A 25,188-nucleotide genomic window follows, 5' to 3' on the forward strand; every position below is an offset into this window, starting at 1 on the left:
GAGGACGTAGGCATTTGCTGAACCTTGTTAAAAAAAAGTTGTATTTGTCTCTTGTCTCTTCTGCACTTACAAGTGGTTCTTTCTAAAAGAAAGGTACAAGAACAAGTGCAAAATATGTTGATTATGAAAATATTATCTAATCTCCACTAGAGATTTCACATACCAAGGAATATATTGAGAAATGATCAATGATCAAATATCACACTGGAAAGATGGAGAAATCGGATTGTATAAGATAAGATATTTAATGAAATTTCTCGAGTTACATAATTGACATCTCATGAAAGAGATGTTATCTCAAGATGCTTAAATAATCTTACATAGTAAAATGGTTTTAAGGGTACAAATGACTTGAAGTCTAATGACCCGAGAAAATATATGAGTTTTGTTTATAACAGTTCAGAAAGAATGATATATATGATCATAATGCATAACCTGAAGATGATGCTTTAAGGAGAAGAAATACGATCATTTGCGTGGTTGTACTTTTTTTCCCTTATCATGGTTTTTATCTCATTAGGTTTTTCCATGAAAGGTTTTTAACGAGACAACAAAAGAACACGCGAAAGATAAATATCTGAAGAGATTTATTATGATTCTAATGGTGAAAGACTATCATCTTCAAAGTCTTTGACATACATCGATAAGATCGTGAGAGACAAAGATAATGATCAAGATGAGTCATTTTAGAGACTAATAGCCTGCAGAAGAATTGTGATGTATGGTGGTGATATACATGTCCTACAAATTTGTTCAAGTGAAGATTTGACGAACCATTTACCATGGTGTTTTCAACCACTACTTTCAAGAAGCTACTTAATCATATTGAATCGATCATCTCAAAGATTTCAAGTGATGTACTCAAGAGGAGGAGTAAAAGCACACTGCACTCTTTTTCCTTTAACCATGGTTTTTTTCAATGGGTTTTCTTGGTAAGGTTTTTAATGAGATAACATCTCAAATGCGCACTTGGAACTATATTTTATAATAGTCATCCAAAGAGAATGTTATGAATATATTATATTATATAGATGTCTATTATCGGCTCATTAGTATAATCATAGATCCTATTATGTATATATGTATATTGTATCATATAGAACATATGAAAAAAACAAGAAAAGAATTTCCTAAACATTGTATCATATAGAACATATGAAAAATACAAGAAAAGATTTTTCTAAACTTCTTGTTTCTAACAAATTAAAAGGTTTGGACGAATTTTCAATTATTACGGAGTTTCCAAATAATGTTTTGACTGAATTTTTCATAATTACCGACTAGTTTTCAACTATATTTTTTTCATTGGAAATTTATTAATATTTTTTACCATCGATTTCATCGAAAATTAAGATGTTTTCTTATAGTTAGAGCCGACCATGACTAGCAAAATAAAAATAAGGAATTTTATTCAAGTTTTTAAAAGAAATGAAAACAACGAAAATAGAGATTGGGGATTCAAACTGTTCATCTATTAGTAACATAATACACTTTTAACCACTAGACTGCATTAATAATATTGTCATCAAACGACCGATTATATATAGAATGGATTTAAACCCGCAAGCATGTACTTCTTTTGCTTAGCCAAATGGCCAGTTGGCTTGTAAGTGATACTAACACATTTAGGTTACATGCATACTCTAGAGTCTTCGTTATGCTTATAAGATGAGGAGTTCAAGCCAATTTTATTTACTAACCAACTAATATTAAAAAACGTAAGTATTAGCCGCGGCCCCTTCTCCCTTTTTCGCATCGCCCTGTACTATCTCATTCATGTGGCTGTCACATCTTAATATATATATATCTCAACTTATTTATTTGATTTTGTACGGTTTGCATATGTTGGTGAATTCATTTATTTAAGCTGAAGGTTTAATTCGTTCTTGTCTCCTTTAGGTTCATAACATTTAATGGACAACTACTACTCATATATCCGTGGACTTTACCGCGCTACGCACCGACGATAATTTAGCTTTTCATTTAATTAAACAGTAAAACTTCTACAATTTGTTTGATGATCTTATTTACAAAAATACAAGTTAAGTCATATTAACATAAACATAGATGATCGAAACAAATAATATATACGTGAGCGTGTGTCGTTGTGTCACTTGTGTGTATATATAGTTGACGTCTAGTCTTTTGGGTCGAATTGGTGGATCAACACGAATTTGAAAATGAGAAATTATATACGAGTGAACCTTTGTTTTGACATACTACTTTCACGTTATTTTTATGATATTTTGTTTATAGAATCAATAGCATTTTTATTTTGAATTTCTATGTAATTATCATTTTGGGTGTAGAGGTATATATATTCGAATGTGTCGATCTTCATTCTATAATCTACAAAAAAAAAAAAAAAAAAAAAAAATACCAGCATAAATAAAAAAGACATCAATGAATAATTGAATACACACGATAGATCATTATCAAAGACTGGATAGTGGATGTTAGAGAAAGTAAACGACTTGTGGCTTGTGCATAATTAGTTTACAAAAATCCACTAGGCTTCGTAATTGGCTGCTTAAAGTGCCCTTCTCTATAGTTTACCTAAGCCTTGCTATTAATATTCACATAAATGAAGAAAACATACGAATTGATAGTTTTTAACGTTCCGAAAGCAATAAGAAATATGATAGACTTGGTACCATTTATGGAATAGACTGACTTCAAATAGATAAAAGATCAATTACATATGTTGTAGAAAAAAAATGTATATACTTTGCTTGGACTGTAAATCTTTTTTTTTTGATATGAATCTTGACATGTACGGCTTAACAAATATAACCAAATAACCCCATGACACGGGAGAGAGAGAGAGGGGACAGACAATAAATACCATAAAAATAGTAGAGAGGACGTGCGAAAAAAGCATAGAAGTTAAGTGAGTGGTTGTTAAGTAGAGAGATCAGAGAAGAAGTGTCTCTCTTTCTCTTTCTATCTTATTCTTTAGTTCATGCTAGAGATATCTTGAGTTGTGTCAGAAGAAACACAGAGAAATTAAGGAATCTGAATTTAAAACAGAAGAATGGTACATTCGAAGAAGTTCAGAGGTGTCCGCCAGCGTCAGTGGGGTTCTTGGGTCTCTGAGATTCGTCATCCTCTCCTGTCAGTTTTCTCTCTCTCTCTCTCTCTCTCTTGCTCAAACACATTAACACAATATACTATAAATATGTATATTGTTTGGCATGATGGATCTAAATACCGATATACAAGTCCATGCTAGGTGGATACGCGCATACTTTCATACCTTGATCGTTTTTATTCTTCAAAAAATTATCATCGATTATACTTCCAATGATTAATTTATGCAATCTCTTAAGAGCATGCGTTTTTGTTTAAGTCGTTTTCCTCCGTTTGTTAACGTATACATTTGTGTATTTGCGTGTGTAAACGCAAATGGTTGACAAAAAACAATAAAAAATGTCATACAGTTGAAATGGATGTTTTTTTTGTAGTCAACATGGATGTATTTTTGTGTCTGTGAATAAATTGTATTATGGGTGACTACGGATCGTATATCCTGATCCTTTCTCCTTCTCTTGAATTGACATCTTTTAAATCGTATATGCTCTGCAACTAACCAAATAAATATTAATTCAACAGGATATGCAGTCGAGTCGACATATGTTTATATTTTTTTAAAAAGAAATCGCATAATAGTTAACTTATAATGGAAATTGCAATATGCGTATATATACTTTTCTCAATTTGTAAAGTTTTTAATATTTTAGTTAATTTCCTGACTACAAATTTTATATATTACACAAAAAGTAAGAACATGTCTTTTTCAAATACTAATATTTTGTAATTAATTTCGATCAAAGATAATATTATTTATTTTAGTACTTTTTTTTGCTTCGTAGTGTTCGAGAAAGCGTTAGGCGTTATCTGGACAGTGATCCAGTGCCTAGAGCGCCTAATCGGTGTCTAGACGGTTTTTAGGTGATTTAATTGTTTACAACATAAAATATTATACATATAAAAGTATATATAAAATTATGTAAAAATATATGTAGAAAAATAAATCATAAAAAGTGAGAAAATATATTTATTTAAGTTACACTAATAACATATAAACGTTTATAATTATGTACACAGATATAAAACTTGATAATTTAAATATACGTAGTTAAAAATCAAAAATAAATATTTAAATAAAATTTATGTAAGTTTAAACGGTTCATGCGGTTATCTAAGCGTCTGTTGAACGTCTAGCGTCTAGGCGGCCGCCTAGACCGTTTTTTTGAACATACTAAAAGTTTCATATTAAATTGAGTATCCACTTTCGCTAAATGCCCAAATATGTTACATACTGTACATAGAATAATTAAACAGACAGTTTTAGCCTATTCGGTATATCCTTTATTTAAAACAATCTTACTAGCAAATACTTAACGGTGGTACCAAAAAAAAAAAACCGTACTAGCAAATAATTTGGTACGGAAAGAAAACTAACTACAAACCTTTGCCCAAAAGAAAAAGAACTTATTATCATTAACTATAATAAAAAGGAAAATAAGTGATGTGCTTTGTGTGTGTGTTTTCTTTTATATTCTTTGATCATGTATGTAATGTGTGTTTTGGTTCCTAATAGTTTGATTATGTAACTAGTGTGCGTTTCTATGAACTATCACTATCAGGAAAAGAAGAGTATGGCTCGGAACGTTCGACACGGCAGAAGCAGCAGCTAGAGCTTATGACCAAGCCGCGGTTCTAATGAATGGTCAGAACGCAAAGACCAACTTTCCCGTCATCAAATCCAACGGTTTAGATTCTCCGGTAGTTAACTCTACTTTAAGGTCGCCAAAATCGTTGTCCGAACTCCTAAACGCTAAACTAAGGAAGAACTGTAAAGACCAGACACCATATCTGACGTGTCTTCGCCTCGACAACGACAGCTCGCACATAGGCGTCTGGCAGAAACGAGCCGGGTCGAAAACTAGTTCAAACTGGGTCAAGCTTGTTGAACTCAGTGACAGTGTTAACGCACGCCCCGGTGGTGATATTGGGATTAGTAAGATAAAGAAACGAGACGACAACGTTGAGGAAGAAGATCAGATGGCGATGCAGATGATCGAGGAGTTGCTCAACTGGACCTGTCCTGCTTCTGGATCCATTGCACATGTCTAAAGAACAATCATTAGTGAGTATAAATAATGGATAAAATAAGTAATTTGCATAGCTTTATTTAATATTCTTCCAACATATGATAGCCCTAAAGATAGTAATATTACTTATATACGTAAACATTGTTTAAATTAAATAAATGAATATATGTTGTGGGGTTTAATGAAGAAAAACTTTATGAAAAAAGAGAGTTTTCTGTTGAACTTGTCGACATGATATTATTACACAGAGGAGTCAGTCAGCAATATTTAATGTGAATGACATTTGCCAAACTCATTTGCGAAGTAGATTCTTCTAAGAGAACTTTTACTATATGGTTGCTGACCTACCTCAACTAAGAGAGCTTTTACTATATGGTTGCTGAGTAAGGTGGGTAAAGTTCGTGTCATGTTCTTCTTCGTCTTGTCCCATTTATGTTTAAAATTTTAAATCATACAAGAATGCATTTCCATATCTTAATTCCTTTATTGTAATTCTCCCACTAAAATAATAACAAACAATAATATGAGGAGAGAAAAAAAAAGAAAAAAAAAATGTCATTTGAAAGCCTTAATATAAAAATTAGAAATTTAATTAGAACCCGTTTTTACACTCATTTCTTTTTAGTTAATTGATTCATTTTTTTAATATATCTATTCTATTAAAAGCTTAAAGCTGAAGTACTCATATACCAACTTTTGGACATGACTTTGTTTTGTTTTAGTAGTTTATAAATAAAAAGATTAATAATCTAATTATTTCATTCATTTGTCATACAAATATACATGTCATTTTAATGTATCAGAAAACAGATAAATGCACGGGTCATTTTAACCCGGTAATCTAACCCGATTTAAAGTTCTAATCTTAGTTGTTCATTACAAATGTTTGTTAGATCATCGTTAATTTTCTATATTGTTTATTTAATATTGGTTGATTTAATTAACCATAATATTGCCTAATCTTAATCGGTTATAATATTTAATTAAAGAAAACATATACATCAGAATCAAATAAGGAAAACGTTTAAATACATAATAAATCAAATCTAAATTTCTTATTTTTATAAATATTTTATGAAAAAAAGAAAAAACAGAAAAAGGAAATTCAGAAAAAGGAAATTACAATTAATATTTGTGCATACTTTTCCTCATAGTTTTAAGAACAAATAAATAAATCCAGTTTAATTTTGAAAACAATTAAGTAATTACAATTTAAAATAAAAATTATATCACTTTAAAGAGGTATTTTAAAATAGTAAAGTATTCATATAGCCTTAATAATATAAAGTTAATTAATATATAAGATATGTGAAATTAATAAATTATAGAAAATATACCTAAAATCAATTTGTTTGTAAATACTCTCTAAAACACAAGATATGCAAGAAATAATGAAATATCTTTAAAAAGATCTTATGTAACTAATATATTTTTGCAGTCATAAATAAAAATAACATATATTTATGAAAATAAACTATTTCATGGATTATTTGTTGTTTAAGAAAAATTATAAAAAAATTATTTTTTGAAAAACAAAAAAGAAGCAAAAAAATTTCAATTTATATTTGAATTTTAAATAGTAATTACCCTAAAATAATTACTTAAAACTCTAAGATTCAATAATTACAATTGGTTGACTATACTTTATTACTATATATTTATGCAAAATTAATTAATAAGTAGCTTTTAATTTATTTACTATGAACAAATCTTCTATTTCAGAAGGAAATAAATTATATGTCAAAAAATGTGAGAAAGCACAAAATTTAGTTCTGTTTTTACCCAAAAATTTTGGAAGATAAAAATTGTTTAATAGCTAATATTTTAAAAGAGAACAGTTTCGGGACATAAAACAGGACGGGACAAGACAAGACGGGATGGGACAAGATGTATTTGCCATTCTAAAATAGTTATGTGTAGCTTATATACCTGCAATAGTCCAAACTAAAACCAAATTAAAATCTGATATTTGGATTTAACACCTTTAAGCACACCGTTATCGCTTAAAACTGCAAAACGATCATTGTATATATGTTACCATACAAAAGATTAACGATATCTAAACAACGTACTTATTTAAATATGGTTTAACATTTACCATGTATGTAAACCAAATATACTATTCAACTTTTTAAAATTTTGAAATTATAAAAAACACTTAAATTAAAACATTTTATGCATTCAAAATATACATAAATTAATTATAACATGAGTATCATCTAGTAATTCAATTATATTAAAATATTTGATGTCGATATAATATTTTAAGATATCTAAATAATCTCGATGACCCTCATATCCTTAAAAAGACAAAAGACCATAGTATTTCTATATAAAATAGTCACATAAAATAGTCACATAAAGACCATAGTATTTCTATATAAAATAGGCCGCAAATGGTTGCACGGTTTAAGAGATTGAATGAATAATTTTCACCATTTGCATTGAAAAGGTTGAAGAGGTTGGAAAAACTTATTCAGCCCGTTTAACTTTAAAAGTTGAAAAAATAAACTAATCCTACAACAAAAATGTTCAACTTGTTCAACCACTATTTTGGAGATGAATGAGTTGAATATTATTCAACTCAATTGTATTCAACCCAATTTTTCAATTTTGAGCAACCATTTACGGCCTAAATGTGTTAAGGTGTCATTTACGCGTTGTTCTTTCACGCATAAAATATTTTTGATTTCAATGCAATAAGTTTATTCTATGAATTAAAAACACAAATATGCATGTATTAATGAATAATCAAAATTTTTAATTTTTAGCCATCATAGAAAGATTGTTTCCACTTTAAGTGTTCTAAATAATTAATATAGTTGACTATGTAACACAAAATTTTTTAGTATGGATCATCGTTTTTTGTCTTATTTTTTCAAGTAAAAACCTGAATTTTTTTCTAGACATATCATATTGGGAGGCAACAAGTAAAATCAACTTCAATGCAAAACTTATCAATCAGCAATATGTATGATTGACGCAATATTCAATCTTGGTAGCCAACTAAAAGAAGTAATCCGTAAATAAAAGGGTAAAACCTCAAACTTCATTGGAAATAGTTGGTAAATAACAACAGTCACAATCAAAAAAAAAAAACTGAATCTGAAAAATTCACTACCTAGGATATTCCCATACGGTATCGATAGATCAGAACCTAACCCGGATTCACCAATAAGGCAAATTGTGGAAACATTGGAAAAACTAAACGAGTCCAATTAGACCAAATTCCATTCTTAGGTCTCATAATCATAATCAAAATGTGTTTGGCATCTACTATAACCTTTCAAGCTCTTATTCCAACAAATGTAGAGTAAGCAAGAAAAAAAAAAAAAAAACACTGAAATTTTACCAAAATCCAATTCTTCACCTTTTTAATCTTGTGGCTCGTTCTTCCTCCCACCTTCATTTCCTTCCCTCTCTTCCAAAAGCCGACCACTCTCTTCATCAACTTGCTGAGTAGTCTTCTGAGCATCTTTAGCCTTCAATGCTTGTAATTTGGCATGATTGTAGTAGGCAACCCCCAAGAACGCGATCCCATACCCGAAAAGATTAATAGGAGTGACAGTGTCCTTAATCACAGACCAAGAAAAGGCGATCAAGAGCCAGTCCTTAACCACACCAGCAACATTCATTGTCAAGGCAGAGGTTTTCCCAACAAGAAGGAACACAGCAAGATTCAGAGCAAACGCACAGAACGAGTTCGTCCCAAAAATGAGGTAATCGAAATGGAAGCTAGATGTATCTCTCAAGATGGGAAACTCCACGACGATCCAAGGGATAAACAAGAAAGCTAAGCAACAAGGAGCAACGTAATAGAGAGAAGTGATGGGATTCAAAGTGATTCCTTTAGAAGTAAGCAAGATCTGAATCATTACCAACCGTGTCGCCTCGAAAGCAACCGCACCTAGCTGGAGAATCACACCCCAAACATCGAATCTAGCTTCACCGTAAGCAGCAATGGCTACACCGAAAGAGATCGAAAGCATGTTAATCATAGTCTCCGGTTTGAAACCCTCTTTCTTGAACTGGCATCAACGCTTTGAGCATCTGAATGAAGGAGACAGAGAGGTAAATGTAGGCCGAGTTAGACAGCCAAAGAGAGAGCGAGTACAAGGCTCCGATAGGCACGACGGATCTGAGGTAAGTGTCACGTGACATTGAGACAGGTTCGACGAATTTGAAGACCTTGATGAGGAGAAAAGCTAGGGTTGAGCAAAAGGACATGTGGATCATTGTGAGTGTGATCGGGAATGGCCAACCGTACATCTTCTTGTCGAGGATGTATTTGTTGTAGACGATGACGGTGAAACTTAGGAAGATCCATATCGCTACGTATGTGTAGGAGATGATTATGTTCTTAATCACGCCTTCGCTTAGTGATCCGCCTTTACCCATAATTTTGTGATATTTTTCACTCTCTTACTACGGTGGTTCTGAGGCGGAGACGTTAGCGATGGTGGTGGTCTCTGTGAAAGCTTTGGGAATTGAATTTGGTGAGATCCTGAAAAAACGTTTTTAGACTTTGTCCTAAAGACAGACCACGTAACGGAAGTGCTTCACCAATTTATAATTTTTTTTTCTTTTTCTTGAGTACTTTATTAATTTTCTATATTTTTAGATAAGCATACATATTAATTTAATTTATAGCAAATAAATATTTTAAGCAAAACTGATAATAATAATTTTTATAGCATTAATTGAGATATATATTAAGTAACGAAACAAACTATTTTACTCATTTACTTACATTATTTAGTAATGAAATATACATGAAATTTTGTTGTATAGTCTACAATGAGATGGCTCATGAACACTTGCTTTATTAAAGCGTCTACAAAATTATGTAACATTTACTGTAAAGGACAAATCTCATGAGATGTGTCAAAATTGTGTTTTGTTTTATACAATGTTCCATGAGATGGCCACTGCTTTGGAAGCACCTGACACCAAACAACAGTTACAGACAAAATAGACAGATGACTTACAAAGAAACTATTCCATAACTGTAGAGACCAAAAATGATGTCTGAAACTAGGATTGGTCTCATGATGCCAAACTAAGAGATGTGCTGACTTGGTCATATCAGGAGAATCCAAAACTCTGTTTCATCTTGAGAAGAGTGTAGTGACACGTTCAGGAGATGTTAGTGTTGCCACACTTTTGAACTGTCAAAAAATATTCACATATATATATAGAATGAGAGACCAAATTCAGTGTCAGCTTTGATTGACACTTTCTTAGATTTGAATTCAATGTATACCTTTTGTTGGTTATATTTGGTCCTTATAGCAATAAGGGTGCTTCCACTGGTGTTGAGCTGCAAATCCTCCATTGCAATTACTGTGGTTTTTAGAGCAGATGCCTCATATCTTGTATAGTGCTGCAGAGTTGGGTTCTGTATACCATTCCATATCAGCAAGATTGTTTTCACTTCAAAGAATATAAATAAATACATTTACATACAAGAAATGTGAGTGAACACTCACCCAAGGATGGTTAGATTGGTCCAATGTCCATCTTGCTAAGAAAACCACTGAAGCGGCAATTAGAGACGGCTGGAACCTTAGGAAAGTATATTCCACGAGAGTTAATTCCGCGAAATAGCTCGCTAAGAACTCCATCTCAATGAAGGGAACTTGTGAACCAATAAAATCAGTTTAATGATTCCAAGTTCATTGAAAATGCTGAGAATGGCTAGTGAAATATGGATCAACGTAAACCACCTTGTCGGACGCTTGAGCTGCTACAATGAATCGCCTGTAATGCCGACGAAGAAACTGATGTGTTAACACTGTTTTCTAAAAACTAAGAGTAAAGGTAGTAGTGAAGCATTTTAGTGACTTGAAATGTTTTACCTGAGAAACGTTTTGGTGGTTGGAACTGATAACCGAAAGTGAAGAAAGTTCAAAACTTGAACCTCCATACTTAGTACCTGAAAAATATAGTATTTGGTTTTTTGTTAATCTTTGATCAAAACTGAATCCTCTTAGATGACACTGATATAGATGGGAGTGTGTATGTTAATTACGTACTTCTAGTCTTGTGTATGTATTGTCTGTAATGAAGCAAAACTCCTCCAACCGCGGTGCCATAATCTCTTCGTATTTTCTGTAACAAGACGGTACAAGGAAGGATACCTTAGTTAGTTAAAATGCATTTCAAAGCTGCAATTATGGAATGAGACCAAACATGTGTTCCTCTGTATCCACTTATACTTCAGATTTATACTCATTGCAATGTGAATGGGGTACTTAATAGAATTGTGCTTCTCTAACTTGAAATTAAAGGAGAAATTAAAAGTTGTAGGTAACTCACGAGGCTATTAGCATGCAAGTGACACCAAGCAACTGAAGCCTATGCTTTTCAATGTAATTATGAGACATGAACCGATCAATTAGATTCACGGTAAGGTAAAGTGTATCCGAAGCCAGCTTGTACTCTTCAGAAACCTGAAAGAAATAACAACATTATTAACAAATGTTTTGAATTACTAACACACTTTCAAGTAAAGCTATGCATAGCAAATATAGTATTCCTACCTCCACAAGCCAATCAATCAGAATACCACGCATGGTTGGATCGATATCTCGCTGTACTTGCACCATATAGCTAGTTGAAGGTCTTTGTTCAAGCTGCACACCGGTTGTGGTAATAATAATAAAAACTCAGAATCGCAATATGACAATTTCTGTAAGAATAAAACAAGATCAAGTATATGGATTCAAACCTCTGCAACATGAATGTTGTCATATATACTTGCAGCATATAAGCTACAATACTTAGGATCTTGGACATTGGCATCTATATGTACAACCTTATGACAATCTGTGACATCAGATCCGTCTTCTTCTGCACAATCCAATGAACCTTGAGTAAAATTTGAGAAACATACACTTTGGTATATGCTTTCATTTAACAAGATTATCTTAAAGGTTTGATATATGATATGTTCTTCTGATTACTATATTCACAACATTTTTTTAGTAGTGAAGTTACTTACTTTTCTTAGTAACTTCTCCATTTTTAGAGTTTTGAGCAGATTCAACCATCCTAATCTTTGACAAGTCTTCTGCTAATTTCGATTTTTCGGCATCTACATCTACCAAACCTTCTTCTGCTATTTGCTTAATCTCACTTCGACCTCGCTTTGTAGTCTGTTACAATGTATCAGTAAGAAGAAACTCAATAGGAAAACAAACACCAATCAATCAAAGAATTAATATGCAAACAAAGCATCAGAAATCATTCTCTACCTTGACATTGCCTTGTGTACAAACTATACTTTCTGCCAAAGTATTAGTCACATCCTTGAGCACTGCGCGTCTCTTATGACTACAAACTTTGGTATTATCTGATGCCATTCGTTTGTTACTCGGTCTTGGAACACGTCTCGGTTCCTGTTTAAAAGCTGGTTTTGATGGAGACATTGACACTCCTAAAGTCTTAGCTCTTGATATAGTGACTCTCACATTACTATCTCGAATCTTCATAGTAGAAATTATTTCTTTCTTCACATCAGGTTGCCTAGAAGAAGAAGAAGCTCTATACATAATTCTAAACCAGAATTCACCACTGATTTGCCAATCCTGCAGGGTAATATAGATTTTCAGTCTTCAAAATTTATTACATTAAACAGAATCAATCGTAATGGCTTAATTCCAAATGGATAGAAAAATTCAAGTATCAGTTTCAAGAAAGCTCTAATGCTCACTCTGTTGTGTGATCAGATCTCAACTTGTGTAAATTTCTGGAAAATTGAGTTGAAGAGTTTGAAAAATTAAATCTAATTTAATTACATCTCTGGATCCAAAAACATTCTATGCAAAAAATTAAACTTTCAAAATCATATGTAACCAAAAACTTCATTTTATTTTCTTAAAAATTCCGTGACAGAGATCAATCACTGTCTGAATTCAGTAGAACATAGGTAGAAAACAAAAAATAGAGAAAGAAAAAAAAAACACGAGGATAGAACAGTCACAAAACAGATCTACAATCCAAAAAACATCAAAATTATGAACCCAAAGAAAAAGAAGAAAAAATCATCGATCCAAAAGAGAGAGGCATAGAAAATACCTTAAGCTTTAGAGAATCGAATTGAGAATGATTTGATCTTCAATGGTTGAAGAGAGAGTGAGTTGAAATAGGGAGGAGCGTGAGCGAGCATGAGCGGGATTTTTCTGTGGTCTCGTTTCGAAATTTTAGATATTAAAATATTTTTTTAGTTTTCAAGTTGGAAAAAAATAAAAAGAAAGAGACTTTGGGATTTGGACAAATGATAATAATTTGGAGTTTTTATTGGTAAGTAAGTGACAGAACAGAAGTGGTCTCTGACTCTCTGACACTTTTGACGTCTGGTCTTTGTGGTTAATTCTCTCTTTGAGATCTTAATTAGTCAGCTCTATTGCATTTGATTAAACCGTTTCATAACCTAAAAGCCCATTCAAATAAGCCCCATAACTCTTCCACCCTAAGAAAAGAAAAAAACTCCATCTAGGATTATATTTACTTATTTACTCTTATCAATAATATTTTACCATCAATTAAACAATTTTTTTAATTAATTTGTTGACCTAATAACTTTTAAAATATATAGTCAAGATTAAATTTAGTTTATAACTATCTGTTGTTTATTTAATTATGTTAATGTGTGTACTCAATATTTTATCTATGATTGATACTATATTTTTGAATTTTGATTCAAAATACTATTAGTTAATAAATGGTTGTGTGATACTCTCTCTCTATCATTTTACATGATGTTTAATATTTTTGCACCTAATTTTTAAAAACACGCATTTGTTATACCTCATTTACATTTAGAGTGACTCTTTATAAACACGTTCTAATATATTTATGAAATTAAATTTAAAGGCTTTAGTATGATATTTGTTGATTTTTTTTTTGCTTTAACACATCTTCAGTAAAATGTCTCAATCATATTTTGAGTCCAAATTTCTAATCCAAATCATTTATCACAATTTAGATGACATGACGAGAAAATAACAATGTGATCATACGTTCATGACGTTGATGTTAAACGAGTCAAATTTTTAATTATAGTAGCAAATAAATAAAAAATTAGAGAAAAATACAAAAAAAAAATTTGAAAATACTCCAATATATTTTTGAAGTTATAATTAATTGAAAATTTTCAGTTCTATTTTTTTTTTTTGGCAAAAAGAATATGAGAAAATAAATGTTGTGAGTAAAAAAAAAACAAATTTACTTGTTCTTAACAAACTGAAAAGGTTTTTAATATTTACAAGTTTAAGTACATTACACTCACTATTTTTTTTATTAACCTTTATATAATTATAGTCAATCTTCTATATTTTTAAAAAAGTTGCTAGCAGAGAAATTAGACAATTAGATTGAGAACAGATAAGAGTTAAGTAATTTCATTGTATAATACTTAGAGTTTCATATGATTAAGTCATTATAATTCTAATTAAATTATGAGTCTAAATATTACAATGTAAAATGTTCAACTCCACAAGAGTGTCCTCCCGGACCACCATAATTAAAAAAGAAATTGAGTCGTGTATGATGAAAAAATATTATATTCTTTGATTTTAATAGAAATTTCATATATAAAAATAAAAGTTTAACCTCAAAGAGAGTAACGAAAGACACAGCCATCATCACGAACGAATCAGTTCTGTTGAAAGTTGGGCTTCCCCATTGAAATGGATATGGTATGTATATCCTATTGTTTACATAAAAATAAAATATGAATATCAAAATAGTAAAATCCCCGGAAAGAAAAAAGAGGAACAAACATTTCAAATAGAAGAACTGACCAAGGAGTGTTGGTTATGAGACCAGTGCGATCTGTACGGCAACTTGTTTGAATAGTCTGAGGCTTGTGGTCAACACCACTTGATATGAGTAGTTGAGCGAACAACCATACCAGTAGAATGCATAACATTATCCCATAGCGTTAGCATCTGTTTCCATCCCAAAGCATCACCCCTTTCTTCATCTTGAGACAACGCCGTAAGTACTAAACACCACATAAAGTATATAAATTTTTTTTGTTAATTATGCCAAATCCAGGGAAAAAAAGAAGTGAACTCTTAACAAGGATATTTTCTATAAAGCATCACAACCACATAAGTTAACGTTTCCCAATTATTATACTTTAGATGATCAGTTTAAGTAATGATCTATACTTTATTTTATCAAACATGTGTATGGATTTAAAATAAAACAATTAAAAGATTAGGAAGCAATGATTAGAGATTTACCTGAGTGATATAAACAAGTATTAGCAATCCAGGAAGTCCCACTTCAACGCATCTTGCTAACTGAAAACGAAAGACATTAAATCATATAAATGAACATTATATAAGGCTATAAGTACTAAGTATTTTTACCAACAAAAAAAAAAAAGTATTATAGTAAATGACCAATATTACCACATATACCAAAGGGAAGCCGATACGGTGTAGTCCCAGTCCGGTAAATATTGCCAAAGGAATAGAGAGTGGGCTTAGAAATCTGATGATCACCAATCAATTATATCGTCATGCCTGTTTAATGGTAGAGTCCCAAACCATTATAACAAAACAATATTAATTATTTACCAGACAATGTTTCTTGATATGCCTAGAAAACAGACGACAACTTGGAAACATCCAGTGATAATAAAAGCGCCTTGTATGCTTCTCATTGTTCTCACAAATCTCTGATTTATTTTAATCATCGAACAAAATTTTATTAGTATAATATATATATATATATATATATATATATATATATACACACGTTGACAATATTAATGCTAAGACTTACTTCAAAAGGATCAGTGTAGTAAGTGAATCGAGTTGAAGAAATGATGGTAGTGATAGGTATGATATAGGCATAAGAAGCCGCAGCGATTACAGGCAATCGAGTTCCAAAGAAAGACTGGAATATTGTTGTTAATCCAGACACAAAAAGTAATGTTTGTATTACTTTAGCCTTTTCTGCCTGAAAATGTCAAAACATAAGTATATAATATTAAAATATTTATTTAATTTCTTGAAATTTTATTTTAATTTTTTTGTTGTTAGTTTTTATTACAATTAGAAAATTTCATTTTAAAAATCATGTGTAATTATGCATGTTAAAGAAAATAAAAACGTTTTATATAACTTATGTAGCAAAACGTTTTACTTATTTAGACATATATTGTCAATTTTTTTTTTTATATAATGCATTATAATTATATTTTCCTACAGTTTAAAATCTATTTTACTATATTTAGGATGAACAATTATACCACACATTATCCATTTATCACTGAATATTTGTTCAATACTATGTGGATACTCAAACTGGGTAGATGGATACTTCTGGATGATCATCTTAAAAAAATGAATGTCTAATTAATCAAACATTATGTCGTCCATATTCTGATGATGCATGAGATACTATCCAAGTGGTTGAATCCATGTGGTTATTATGTGTCCTATAATGTAACTTCTTAGAAATACTCATTCATGTAGTCAATTATCCAAGCAGATGAATCTATGTGGTCAACTGTCCAAGCGCTTGAAGCCACTTGTTCATATGACTAGCATGTCATTAATATTTACTAGCTAGTCTATTCATTCATACAACCATGCATACATAACCAATCCACGTTTATTCATACAACCATCAACACATAACAAATCTACTTGTTCATATCCATCAAAAACTAGGTTTGTATAATGAAAAGTTGATGTCATCATGTGGATGAGGTGCTATGGATACTGATTAGTTATACATTATCTATTTATATTTGAATAATTTTTCACTATTATGTGGATGGTTAACATATCTAGATGAATACTTACTTTTGGATGATCAGAGAAAAATATATGAATACCTAATTATCCAATTATAGTTGAATATTTGTTAATTTTATGTGGATGCTAAAAATGTCTTATTATGTGGATACGTATTTGTGGATACTAATGTCTTATTTGTAGATACTTATGTGGATACTTATGTGGATACTTATTCTAAAATCAAATACACATAGATGATGAGTTATACACGTCCACTAAAAACTACTTGTGTTTTGGTGAAACAATCATTGTTAACTATCAAACAATTTTAGCCTCATCATATCCCCTAAAAAACTAAGCATGAGACCATTCATTATATCATAAACTCTAAACCCTAAACTCTAAACCTAAACCCTAAACCCTAAACCCTAAACCCTAAACCCTAAAGCCTAAATCTTAAACTTTAGACCTCAACCTTAGATCATACACCATAATCATAAATTTAATTTCATAGAAATTTTAACAAATGTAGCCAAATATGAAGATCTTTTACTATAAAACATGAAATTGACCTATCCCAACTTGTATACCCTGAACCTTAAATTAGACCAAATTTTTGACTTCTTGCATTACATTCTTTATAAATTTCCGAATTCATTGATGTTGTTCGCTATTATGTGGATGGTTAACATGCATAGATGGATAATTATTTTTGGATGACCAGAGAAAAAAACGTCTAAATACCTAATTAATTGAACAACTTGTGGTTTAGTAAAGTAGTCATGGTGGTCCAAAAGTGTGTTAAAATGTTATTTTTTTATATAGAAAAGTGTGTAGAATACAATTATTTCTTCTTTTAATTATCTGAACAATTAAATGGCAATAATAATAGTCTTTTAATGGTTTCAGTTTTGATTATATGAAATTTGAAATAACCGAATGGTAACCGTGGATTTAGTAGTGCGGGACAAAAAATTTGCGAGTGCGGTACGGTTCAACTGCGGTACGTGTGGGATAAATGTAGTTGCGGGAAAAGTGCGGTTAATCCAAAATAAGCGGTACAAAATAATGTTTGATTGGTGAAAAACAATTTGCGGTACGGATTTCGTATTATTTTATTTTCATTTTCATTAATAAATAAAGTTTTAATTTCTGAATTTTAAATACCAAAATTTATTTAAAATTAAAATTTGATTGGTAAACAATTATTTGAGAATTTGTTAGAAATACTCCTTTTGAAATACCCATTTTCAAAAATACTTTTTTTTGAACATTTTCATACATAGAAAATGTGTATTTTTGAAAATTGACAACATGAAAAGATATTTTTAAAAAGTGACATAAGAAAAAAAGTATTTTTGAAAATCCCCATGATATTGCAGTTCACAATTAAAATTTTGAGTTGTAAAAAAAACCGATGCTGAGTACCATTAATAAAAATGTTAAAAATATATTGATGACTAAAATATGTTTATTATTTTTATTAATTATAAATTAAGTAAATAAAACAACTAAACAAATATTTTGTTTTGCCTAGTGCGGTTTTGAAAAATCCGAAGGGTAATTGGTATTCATGCAAATAAAAGCAGACCATGAGTTAATTACACTGTTTTGAAAAACGCATATATGTTAATTTCACTTTTTGGCAAAAACGCAAATCACTGTATTTTTTTATTAAGTCCTGAATTACGCACTTTGGAGTGCTTCCAATCACGACCTTAAATCTTTTTCATCGGATGTCCCCGAAAGAACTTTGAAAATTTTATCTCACGTGATTCAAGGTATTAATTTTGAGGACCTTTTTTTTCCTCTCTCTGCCTTTCCTAATTAGCGTTTTCTGATTTCTAATTCTGATTACATTTAACGTTAGAATGAAATTCTAGCAAATAAAAAAAAGAATGGCTAATGGTAGCAATGATGGCTAATGGTTGTTGAATGGTGATCCATTACCTATAGGCTAGCTAGAAGCAATGATGGCTAATGGTAGACTAATTCAATTGTTCAGCGAATGATTGAGAACACAGAAGAGAGCTAGCGAGAGAGAGACGAAGAAGAACAGAAGAGAGAGAGAGAGAGAGAGGGAGAGAAAGAGAAAGACGAACAGAAGAGAAAGAGAGAGACGTAGAAGAAGAAGAAGGTAAGAATGTTACTTTTTTTGTTTTATCATTTTCATTTTCTTTCTTTTTTTTGTTTTCAACTTACAACTAATTATTTTTTTCGTTTATTTGTGTAGATTTATGGGATTAAACTACGGGCAGGATGTAAAAGATCCCGTTTCAATTCATTCTCTAAACATTTTTTGTCCATGTGGGATATTAAACATATTTTTTTTATATTAATTGAATAATATATATCCATTTAAAAAAATTAGAATCACAATATGTGCAGGAAAAAATTTCTATTGTTATTAACTTTATGTATTATATGTTTATTTAAAACAATAAAAAAATCAAACAAAACTGGTAGGAGAATCATAATTTTAAAGAATGACAAAATCTTCTAAATATCTATATTATTAATTGTGGAACATTATATAGATAATTTAAAACTTTTAATTTTGTTTGTTTATATGGATAGTAGAGAGAATTAATTAAATTGTTTGGATATGGATATAAACAATAACATATATTGTAATTCTTTCGAAAATGAGATTTGTTTTAAAAATGTATTTTTGGGATTTGTTTTAAAAATGTATTTCCAAAAATACTAGTTTAGATATTGGAAAAGTGAAAATACTGGATGAACTATATTTATAGGACAATATTAGGAAATAGGAAGGAAAAAAAAAACCAAAACCTTCCTAGCAAAACAAAAGCAGAATTGTAGTAAAACAAAAGCAGAATCATAGCAAAACGCAGTAATATTTGCTTTAAATGCAAAAGTAAAAAAAAAAAACATAGTTTTCAACTTGTTGTAAATCGATATCTCCGATTAAAATAATTACTTGTTATGTTAACTATCAACGTCATAAACAGTCGACTAGTTCAGATTAAAATCATGAATAATCACACGTCACTCATCTTATGACTCATCCAAAGTGAATCACTAGAATCTGAAACCATCTTCAGTTACCTAGTTTCTTTTACCTCTGATCTCACCACCAGTTCCTAGCAAGAGCACATTAATCTCTTGTCATTTTCAGATAAAAACTTTGAGACCGCCTATGAAGACTCTGACCTGAGTTTCCTTTAATGATTTCTCCCAAACAAGTTCATACTGTTGTTACCACATTGAGTCTTTTGTTCCAGGACACAACTGAATATTGTGCACACAAACTTCCAATGCTCCAACATCTCTTTACAAGACTGAACTAAAACCTTTTTTTAAAATGACTTGATCACTCTTCTTTTGCTTAATGCCTATGAGCTTTTCTATAACTCATAATAACATCTTCCATTCATATTTGTGGATTTGTGGATTTGTATCCCTTTGTGTTTAGATTTGTGGGTTTGTGTCCTTTTGCTGTTGTTAATTTGTAGATCAATGTCATTCACTTTTTGTAGCGTTTTGGCGTTTTGCTGACATCTCTGCTTTCTTCTTCACCATTTTTCTTTATATGTCATATCTTCCTTATGCTTGTTTGAGGTGTTCTCTGGTTGATTTAAGATCTGTGTTTCTTTGCTTTCCCTTTTTTGCTTTTAGTCGTTTGAAGCATGACGCTAATGGTTTTTTTTTTTTTTTTTTTCTGAGAAATCTGAGTTTTGTTTGACGCTATTTCTCTTTAAGAGATGTTAAGAGATGTTAAGAACTCTTTCAGATATTGTTAAGCATTTTGTTTCAGCTCCTATTGGTTTGCAACCAGATTCTGGTGTGACTCGTTTGGTAAGTGGTTGTTAAGTGGGTACATTCCCATATTTTTGTAGGCTTTGTATTATTTTAGTGATAGTATTTGTACATACAAGCAGAAACTTTACTCTCATACTTGTAAGATTTTCAGATAAATGAAGACTCTCGTTTTTGGAATGACAACAAAGACTCGGAGGCTACCAAAACAGAGGAAATTACTTTTATTTTTATTTTGAGACTAACACTTTGTTATGTAAGACTTATCCTACTATATTAATTGATAAGTACAAATATAAAACTAACCTTAAAATGTGTAAAAAATTACATTCAATTGCCATTAGAAAAACTTAATTAATCTTAGTTAATTAATTAAATAAAGTTAATTAATTAAAAAATAAAAAACGCTAACAGATCAAATGTAAAAAAATCTAGAAAAATAAAAAAAATATTTTCACTCTCTAGTAAATTATAGATGAAAATTACTAAAATTTTAAAAACTAAGATTTTCAAAAACTAAGATTTTCTATCCAAGTATACAATATAATTATTTTTAAAACTAAATTTTGAAGATTTTGTTAAGATTTCAAATTATGATTCTCCTATCATATTTTTTGTTTTTTTACAAATTGTATGGAATGTTCATATAATACTTATGATTAGTAAAATGCAGATTTATTTTCTGCATATCTTGTGATTTGAATTTTTGAAAACGAAGATATATTACTCAATCAAAAAAAGATGTGTGTTTTAATTTCCACATTGACGGGTTGGTAAAACTAAATTTATATAGATGATAAATTAATAATTTTTATTTGTTCAAAATTATAATATTAAAACTACTACTTCATATTTCACAAAATAATGATGCAAACACAACAAACAAACAATATAAAACTGTAATATACATCAAAAAAATAAAATACTATAATATTTTAAAATAATTAGTATTCAAAAAGACTAATAGATTTACAGAAAAATTAAAATAAATATTATCTCAAACAAAATAACTTTTAAAAAAATATATAACAATAATTTTTATTATTATATTAGAATTTTTTTTTAAATGTTGACTCATGCTTAAAGCGCGGGATATCTCCTAGTGTTATGTAACACTTATTTTAGTTAATATAATATTTAATGTTATGTATGTGGATAGTTTTATAAAATATAATTTTTTAAATTAAATCTAACTGAATAAATTATGCAAAACAAGATTCACATATACAAAATTTATATAACAATAGAATAGCACTAGTTTTGTGTAATAATAAAATGTATTATAGCATTCAAATAGCGTTATGATATAAAAATACTATCTTATGTGGGATCTGTCAAAGCATGTCAAAAAGCTATAATATATGGGGTATCATCGCCGATGTGACAGCATTATGTAGCATTTCTTTTGCCCTAACAATATACATATTTCTTGTAATGTCTAATGGCGCAGCCGTCCAAAAGTTCTAGACCTGTTCTTCGATAATCCACTCAATTGTTAAAGAGCTCATATATAAAGACATCTCCTAAGACATAAGAAAGGAAATAATATAATCCTAGAACATAAAATAGAAATACTTATAACTTTAGAATCACGTTCTCGTACTCTTGGAGACTTCTTTGTTTTTAGTTTAGAATAATATACATATCTAATTAAATTGATTAAATTAATGTTATGTAAAAAAGTAAGTTGTTCTTTACTATACTGTGAATTAAATCATAGAACCAAAAACCTAAATACAATTATACAATCTTAAATACTAAAGAAAGCAAACATAATTAACAAACAAACACAACCTTTTTTTTTTTTTAGTTTGAAATAATTTGTCTCAGATGTACCGCATTTTAATTCATAATAAGTTTGATTAAGTACCAAGTCTAAAGATTACAATGGGAAATATTAAACTCAACAAGAGTTTCCTCTCGGACCACCATAATTGAAAAAGAAACCGAGTCGTGTACGATGAAATGGTTTCACTCTACCAATTCTTATGCCATAACATTTTGGACTATCTACCAAAATCCCCATAGGAAATGAATTCATTTTACGACTATTATAGTTGGAATCCAAAGCTTCAATATTTGTAAACATTGCTGAATCTGTGCGGCCTCCTCCAACTGGAAAATTACCATTACCCATCAGGGGACTTGAATCTGAATGGAAAGCACGAACTATACCTCCAACTCCAACTGTATTAGCACCACTGTTTAAAATTTCAAATAGCTCTTTTGGCCAATATCCAATATCTACGCTGGGTGCATTTTTTATCAGTTGCGGTAGCCACCAGTTTCTTGTTGCTTTATCCTTTTTCATACATCACAAGATGAAACGAATTTGTAAAAACGAAAAAGAATATGTGCTACTAACATTCGTTAAAGCAAACTGTTATTATATAATCAAATACATGTCGATCACTAATATGGTTTATAAATAATTAATTTCTAAATTCATAATTTATTTTCATGAAAATATATAAAAGAAACTGAAGAAATACCTGATGGATGGACCAACGTGTCCAATCAGGGACCCCAGGGTTAAGGTTTATGGGTTGGACTATGGGAATTCTCCTTGATACCTGAATAAACCCATCACATGCTGTACTGTAACATCCTTTTCCATCTTTACCCTGTTGAAATCATGTTTAATATTCACATTTTATTTTATTTAAGGGTTAAGTATAAATACTTTAAGGAAAACTAAAAAATAAAAAGTTCACATGTACACCATAAAATATCCATATGTTCAAAGTTGTCTGGTGCCAAGGAAACTTGGATTTATCTGTTAAAACGATTTTCAATACTTGAATCCTATCAAGTGTTTATAAATGAATTTTACAAAAAAAAAACAAGAAAATGTAGAACTTATAATATAACCCACTTGGATAAAATTGACTTGGTTATTCAACCACCTACCTATATATATTTCACTATATGAAGCCTGGTCTATTCTGATGTTCAGCGTATATCCATTATACCAAGCTTCAACACCACGATATGGAGACTTCAACACCACGATATGGACCAGCACGTGACCCTACTCCAACAACCTACCAAGAACCAGTTTTATTGACATGTATATGGATTAATACTTGAAATACGTATAAAACATAACTAGATCTAATGTATAAGGAGAAAATTAAATGTTTACATGTGTTTTAGGATCATTGACTGTTAGCGGATGGAAATACTTCTCGGCAAAAAGTTGTGTTTTGGTATTGTATTCATTTGAGATTCTCAATATAGGAACCGTTCCATTTGGACATCCTTTTTTCTTTGAATATGATTTGTTGTTGTTAATCTGATTCCTTAATTCATGTCTTGAAACTGAAGGTTTCATCTTGTAAAGAATACTTGTATGTCAAATTCAAAATCACATTTTATAAAAGTAAATTCAAATCACATAAGCAATGGACTTTTTATATATCAATGCACCTGGATTGTGTGATTTTGGAGCAAAGGATGATCAAGTCCTGGTTACTTATTAATATCTACGCAATTATATGTAGCATTTTCACCTATGTGCCAACGACCAAAAAAAGAGAGGTGATTTTGAACTCAATCCGTGATTATATATATATATATATATATATAGTAAAATAGATTAAAATAATAAAGGAGACATGTGTATGAATTTCTAAAAAATATTAACACTAACCTTGAAGGAACTGCTAGGCAACACACTTCGATTAGAACGACCTAATAGATTTAAAACCAGAGCTATTTTAGTTAGTGAAGACATTTTGTTTTGTTTAGTTTCATCAAGAATGAAATCACTATGTTACTTATATATAATTATATACATATAATTAGCATTACATCAGTTTTTCCTAATAAAGTAAATAAAAATACGAATCTTTGACTGCGTATTATGTGACTCATATTGTTATTAACTTTGACTAATAACGTAATAAATATTAAATGGAGAGTGTGATAATACTTTGACCAGAAAGAAAGAAAAAAAGGATTTGCTTATTACGCTACAATAATAACTTACCATCAATTAAAAATACAAATTGTAATCAATATGTAGACCCGGTAACTTAAAAAATAATCACAATGAAATTGATTTTATAATTATCTTTTGTTTATTAATTATGTTAAGGTGTGTACTTAATATTTATGTATGATAACGCTATATTTTTGGATTTCAAACTCCATGCTAATCTTATTATATAAAGTTGGGTTTTGAAATTTAGTCATTAATAAGATTTTGACATATGTCAAGTTATCAATCTTAGATTTTAACATGTGTAAAAGTTAATATTTAATAAGAAGATTTTGATTACAACAAAAATAAAATATTTTGTTTTTAAAAATATTAATAATGTAAAAAGATAATTATTAAAATTACAGAATTTATCAAAAATAATACAATTTTTTAAATAATTATAGGAGATTATATATATATATATATTTCATAAAATTCGAAATTATAATATTATTTACTTATTTTTAATTTTAAGTTATTAATTCTACAAAAAAAATATAGAAAAAGGGATTAAGGAAAATATACAGTTAATTATTAATTC

At 29.9% G+C, this 25,188-nt stretch overlaps 3 protein-coding genes across 3 annotated transcripts; 1 reads left to right on the top strand and 2 right to left on the bottom strand.

Annotated features, from left to right (window-relative positions):
• Positions 1-2,812: 2,812 nt before the first annotated feature.
• On the top strand, positions 2,813-5,256 carry LOC104706861 (ethylene-responsive transcription factor SHINE 3). Its single transcript, XM_010423088.3, has 2 exons — positions 2,813-3,114; positions 4,650-5,256. The coding sequence occupies exons 1-2, from the start codon at positions 3,035-3,037 to the stop codon at positions 5,137-5,139; spliced, it is 570 nt and encodes a 189-aa protein (XP_010421390.1). The 5' UTR covers positions 2,813-3,034; the 3' UTR covers positions 5,140-5,256.
• A 3,058-nt stretch (positions 5,257-8,314) lies between these two features.
• LOC104706862 (putative sugar phosphate/phosphate translocator At5g25400) lies at positions 8,315-9,654 on the bottom strand. The gene has a single exon (XM_010423089.3). The coding sequence runs from the start codon at positions 9,113-9,115 to the stop codon at positions 8,492-8,494; it is 624 nt and encodes a 207-aa protein (XP_010421391.2). The 5' UTR covers positions 9,116-9,654; the 3' UTR covers positions 8,315-8,491.
• A 429-nt stretch (positions 9,655-10,083) lies between these two features.
• Positions 10,084-13,327, bottom strand: LOC104706863 (cyclin-A2-1). The gene is given in 11 exon segments (XM_087462671.1): positions 10,084-10,285; positions 10,381-10,515; positions 10,607-10,877; positions 10,976-11,052; positions 11,153-11,228; positions 11,436-11,569; positions 11,660-11,752; positions 11,848-11,969; positions 12,121-12,274; positions 12,374-12,706; positions 13,197-13,327. Coding segments are annotated over 10 exon segments (1,419 nt in total). The 5' UTR covers positions 12,671-12,706; positions 13,197-13,327; the 3' UTR covers positions 10,084-10,225.
• Positions 13,328-25,188: the final 11,861 nt, after the last annotated feature.

The sequence above is a fragment of the Camelina sativa genome, chromosome 8 (assembly GCF_030686135.1).
Source record: "Camelina sativa cultivar CO46 ecotype springtype chromosome 8, ASM3068613v1".
Taxonomy (NCBI): domain Eukaryota; kingdom Viridiplantae; phylum Streptophyta; class Magnoliopsida; order Brassicales; family Brassicaceae; genus Camelina; species Camelina sativa.